The following is a 4,831-nucleotide window of genomic DNA, read 5'->3' as shown; positions in this document are numbered from 1 at the left end:
CCTCCTTCCCTGCTGCAAAAACATGTCTGACTTATACTGTGGCCGTGGGCCAGCTGCTGTACACAAAACAAAACCTAGAGCATGTACTTCTACTCCAGCCCCATCACAGTTATTTCCTTATGCAGTGCAAGGCCCCGGGCTCCCTGGTGGAGGAGGCAGGCAATGTGTGCTTTACAAATATAGTGATTTGTTTCCCAATCCACGCCTGTCCCCCCAAGCAAATATTCTGCTCCCTGGCAGCCTCTTGGAGAAGAGAGGGGCCTGACTTGCTCCTCTAGCCAGCCCATCCAACCCATGGCTCTTAAGAGCTGACCAGGTCTCGCATCCTCCTTCCTGCTGTTTGGAAGTTAGGTTGAAAATGAATTCTACACCATGGGGGAAAATTGAACCACATGCAAAAGTAGGACGAGATCACACGGAAAACAGAATTCAGGCACCACGATGTATTTACAAAAAGAAAAGGAGTCCTTGTGGCACCTTAGAGACTAACCAATTTATTTGAGCATGAGCTTTCGTGAGCTACAGCTCACTGCATCTGATGAAGTGAGCTGTAGCTCACGAAAGCTCATGCTCAAATAAATTGGTTAGTCTCTAAGGTGCCAGAAGGACTCCTTTTCTTTTTGCGAATACAGACTAACACGGCTGTTACTCTGAAACATGTATTTACAGTAAAGAGTTTAGTTATCAAAGTAACAAGGTAAAAAATTCTAAACACCAACTGTGCTCCACAGCCGCATGCAGTCACAGAGCAACTGACACCTTCCTCAGACACACAAATTGTTAGTGAGCAGAGTAGAGACAAAGCCCAGGAACAGGCTCAGAAGTATTCACATCAATTACAACAGCCTCACTAGCTGGGCTGAGTAAAGTCAATGGACCAGAGTCCCAGGGCTCCTGGAGTCGGTGGCTGGTTTCAGGAATCTCTGGGGCTGGACCCCTCAGTCCCTCCTCCTGTCTCCACCTCGCTGCTCCCCGGCTCCTTTCCCTCCGTGGCCAGGTTCCCTTCTCCTGCCTTCACGCCCTGGCAGACGCGGATGGGAACGGCTCTCCCTTCGGCAGCTGGCAGGGCCAGAGGCGGCGCCTCGACGCAGAGCTGCCCGTCCTGGGACAGGGAGCAGAGCAGGGCCTGCACGTTCACGGCTTCCGGCAGGAGCGTTTCTCGGCGGATCTCTCTGTACTCGTGGGAGCAGACTCCAGCCTCCGACTCCCTTTTCCTCTCCCGCTTCCCCGTCACCGTCAGCTTCCTCCCGGCCAGTCTCACCGTCAGCTCAGCTGGGGAGAAGCCGCTCACGTCCATGGAGAGCTGGTACTTCTCCTTGCCCGGCGCCTGGGACCCGGGCTCCTTCCCAGCACCCTCGGCCAGGGAGCGGCCGCTCTGCCTTGGCGTCGCCCTCCCCTGGCCTCCCCCGCAGAGAAGGGGAGAAGCCAGCAGGAGGGAGCGTCTCATTCGCTCCATCTCCGCCAGGGGCGTCGGCATGTCCCCCACCAGCCGGCCCAAGAGGCTGGGGGGACCCGGCCCCACGAGGCTGGACACGGGGCCACAGCTCCGCCACAGCCACACTGGGAGCGGGAGCATCCTGCCCGGGGCCGGGCGCCGCGGGGCCGAGCTCAGCTGCCGGGATGCTGCTGCTGCTGGAGCCGCCTCTGCCGGGCTCCTGCCGGGCTGCTGCTGCCGGGCTCCGGTGGCCCCAGCGCCGCCCTTTATACCGCGCCGGGCGCTTCGGGAACCTGCCGGGCCGGCTGGGGGCGGGGCCTGGCGCTGCTCGGGCGGGGCGGGGCTGGGGGCGGGGCGAGCAGTTTCTGGCAGCCGCCCGCGGGCGGAGCTGCCGGGCTGGGCTTTGCTGGATCCTTCCCGATCCCGCTGTGGCGGGGAGGGAGCGGGCGGGTCTCAGCGCCGGGGCACAGGCTTGGCCGGGCGGTACCGCCGAGGTGACCGTTCCCTGGCCGGTGTCTGGGCTGGGGGGGGGACAGTTGATTTGTGGCGCAGACACGTGAGATTGGCAAACGCCCCCGCAGCGCACGTGTAATAAACAATAAGAGAGACTCGTCTCCGGTCCCAAAGGCGGGCTGCGTCCCGAACCTGTTCACACCAGCAGCCCCAGGGGAGTCACTCCGATCCCTCCCGTGAGTGCGGTTCACGGAATGGGTCCCCTCCTTCCCCACCAATCGCTGGGGGAGCGTTAGTGAAACCCTGACAATTCCTGAAACGAAACTAAATATGTAACAACCCGCCCCGTCTCCAGCCTCTGCCACCCCCCGGGCTCCAGCCCCTGCCCCCGGCGCTGAGACCCGCCCGCTCCCTCCCCGCCACAGCGGGATCGGGAAGGATCCAGCAAAGCCCAGCCCGGCAGCTCCGCCCGCGGGCGGCTGCCAGAAACTGCTCGCCCCGCCCCCAGCCCCGCCCCGCCCGAGCAGCGCCAGGCCCCGCCCCCAGCCGGCCCGGCAGGTTCCCGAAGCGCCCGGCGCGGTATAAAGGGCGGCGCTGGGGCCACCGGAGCCCGGCAGCAGCAGCCCGGCAGGAGCCCGGCAGAGGCGCCCCGGCGGCAGCGGCGTCGTCGTCCCAGCAGCTGAGCTCGGCCCCGCGGCGCCCGGCCCCGGGCAGGATGCTCCCGCTCCCAGTGTGGCTGTGGCGGAGCTGTGGCCCCGTGTCCAGCCTCGTGGGGCCGGGTCCCCCCAGCCTCTTGGGCCGGCTGGTGGGGGACATGCCGACGCCCCTGGCGGAGATGGAGCGAATGAGACGCTCCCTCCTGCTGGCTTCTCCCCTTCTCCGCGGGGGAGGCCAGGGGAGGGCGACGCCAAGGCAGAGCGGCCGCTCCCTGGCCGAGGGTGCTGGGAAGGAGCCCGGGTCCCAGGCGCCGGGCAAGGAGAAGTACCAGCTCTCCATGGACGTGAGCGGCTTCTCCCCAGCTGAGCTGACGGTGAGACTGGCCGGGAGGAAGCTGACGGTGACGGGGAAGCGGGAGAGGAAAAGGGAGTCGGAGGCTGGAGTCTGCTCCCACGAGTACAGAGAGATCCGCCGAGAAACGCTCCTGCCGGAAGCCGTGAACGTGCAGGCCCTGCTCTGCTCCCTGTCCCAGGACGGGCAGCTCTGCGTCGAGGCGCCGCCTCTGGCCCTGCCAGCTGCCGAAGGGAGAGCCGTTCCCATCCGCGTCTGCCAGGGCGTGAAGGCAGGAGAAGGGAACCTGGCCACGGAGGGAAAGGAGCCGGGGAGCAGCGAGGTGGAGACAGGAGGAGGGACTGAGGGGCCCAGCCCCAGAGATTCCTGAAACCAGCCACCGAGTCCAGGAGCCCTGGGACTCTGGTCCATCCGATTCCACTCAGCCCAGCTCGAGCAGCCCTTGGTCTGGGTGTGAAGGTTTCGGAGCCCATTCTTGGGCTGCCAGCAACTGTTCTATGCTCTAGGTGTCTCTCTGTAGGAGCAGGGACTGTGGGGTGCTGTGACTCTGCTCTTGTTTTGTATCAGCGCTTTGGGCTTTTATACAACTTTTCTCCCTCTCCTGAATTACAAAGTAAAGGTTTTTATTTTAACTACAAACTTGTGTCGTGTGATGGGCTCTATTGCCTTGAGTCTATGTTTGACCTGTAGAAATATTACTACCCCCCTCCCCCCGTTTCTGTCAGGCCTGTTCCCGTCCCTGTTTCTAGCCCTTGCTTTCATCTCAAGGGGGTGGACCAAGACCCTGCTGAGGGTTGAGAGGTGTTGGTTGTAAGCTCCAGGCTGAGGCGGGAGACTCAGTTGTGACAAAAATCCGGTCACTCTTCTGAAGGAGGGTGTCCATAGGGTGACCAGACAGCAACTGTGAAAAAAGGGACGGGGTGGGGGATAATGGGCGCCTAGATAAGAATGTCCCCCAAAACAGGACTGTCCCTATAAAAATGGGACATCTGGTCACCCTTGGTGTGGGTAATTGGGTGGGGACTGGGCACCAGACACCAGGGCCTGATCCTTAAAGGTATTTGAAGGGGCTTCTCTACCTCTTTAAGCTCTAAGGCCCCTATTTGCACATCTCTAACATTTTCAAACCAACCCCTCAGCTGCCTCCCCACCCTGTACGACCCTATGGGATTTCAAATTAAAGAGAGATTATTTTTTTTTAAAGGGGAAGTACACAGTGTGATGCCTGGCTGTCAGTGTCTTTGACTATTTTGTGTCAGACTCTGGAAATAGACCAGGTCAGTTCTCAGCCTTGAGAGAGAAACCATTTTCTCTTTAAAACAGTGGGGGAAACATGACCCAGGCGGGGGTTCAGAGGTGCTGCCTGAAGGGTCCCAGTCTGATATAATTGAAAACTGGTGACTTAAGTCAGGTCACTGTTCTGAGAGGGTCAGGCCAGTGGTGCTCAAACTTTTCCAGTCGCTCCCCCTATTCCCAGAAATGGAATCTGTCCACAGCTCCCCTCCCTTACTGAACAGCCAAGGTTTCCTCAGCAGTGGAGCTTGGGCTGAAGGGGGAGCTGGGGTCAGAGCTGGGCTGGGGGCAGAGGGGAATGAGGGCAGTACTGGGTGACAAAGGGGGTTGGAGGCAGAGCTGGTCTGGGGATGGAGCAGGGTTGGAAATGTGATGCTCCCTCCCTGCCCCCCAGGCTGGCTCCAGCCATGCTCTGTGCCCCCTCAAATGTTCCTCCATCTCCCCTTAGGGGGATGCACCCCACACTTTGAAAGCCAGTAACTTAGCAGTTGGGAACTTGGTCAGGGAGCGGACTAGGAACCAACTAGCTGTTTCTAGCACCCCACCCTGCAATTTGCCAGGTGCCCGCAAGGGGGCAGGCCCTGGGGGGCACAGACAATAATTGTGATGGGAGTAAAATATAAAAGCAACCTCTGCAAACCT

The 4,831-nt window shown here is 60.5% G+C and overlaps 2 protein-coding genes across 2 annotated transcripts; one reads left to right on the top strand and one right to left on the bottom strand.

Moving 5' to 3' along the window:
- Positions 1-714: 714 nt before the first annotated feature.
- Positions 715-1,653, bottom strand: LOC144260865 (heat shock protein 30C-like). The gene has a single exon (XM_077809715.1). It carries the CDS (start codon positions 1,574-1,576, stop codon positions 914-916), a length of 663 nt encoding a protein of 220 aa, XP_077665841.1. The 5' UTR covers positions 1,577-1,653; the 3' UTR covers positions 715-913.
- A 796-nt stretch (positions 1,654-2,449) lies between these two features.
- On the top strand, positions 2,450-3,535 carry LOC144260864 (heat shock protein 30C-like). Its single transcript, XM_077809714.1, has one exon. The coding sequence runs from the start codon at positions 2,604-2,606 to the stop codon at positions 3,264-3,266; it is 663 nt and encodes a 220-aa protein (XP_077665840.1). The 5' UTR covers positions 2,450-2,603; the 3' UTR covers positions 3,267-3,535.
- The last annotated feature ends 1,296 nt before the right edge of the window (positions 3,536-4,831 follow it).

Source organism: Eretmochelys imbricata, chromosome 2 (genome assembly GCF_965152235.1).
Source record: "Eretmochelys imbricata isolate rEreImb1 chromosome 2, rEreImb1.hap1, whole genome shotgun sequence".
Taxonomy (NCBI): Eukaryota; Metazoa; Chordata; order Testudines; family Cheloniidae; genus Eretmochelys; species Eretmochelys imbricata.
The sequence above is the reverse complement of the archived record's forward strand: the minus strand, read 5'-3'. Positions and strand labels throughout refer to the sequence as shown.

Excerpts from the sequence above, each read along its gene's own strand:
- LOC144260865 (XM_077809715.1), bottom strand. The coding sequence starts at position 1,576 with ATGCTCCCGCTCCCAGTGTGGCTGTGGCGGAGCTGTGGCCCCGTGTCC.
- LOC144260864 (XM_077809714.1), top strand. The coding sequence starts at position 2,604 with ATGCTCCCGCTCCCAGTGTGGCTGTGGCGGAGCTGTGGCCCCGTGTCC.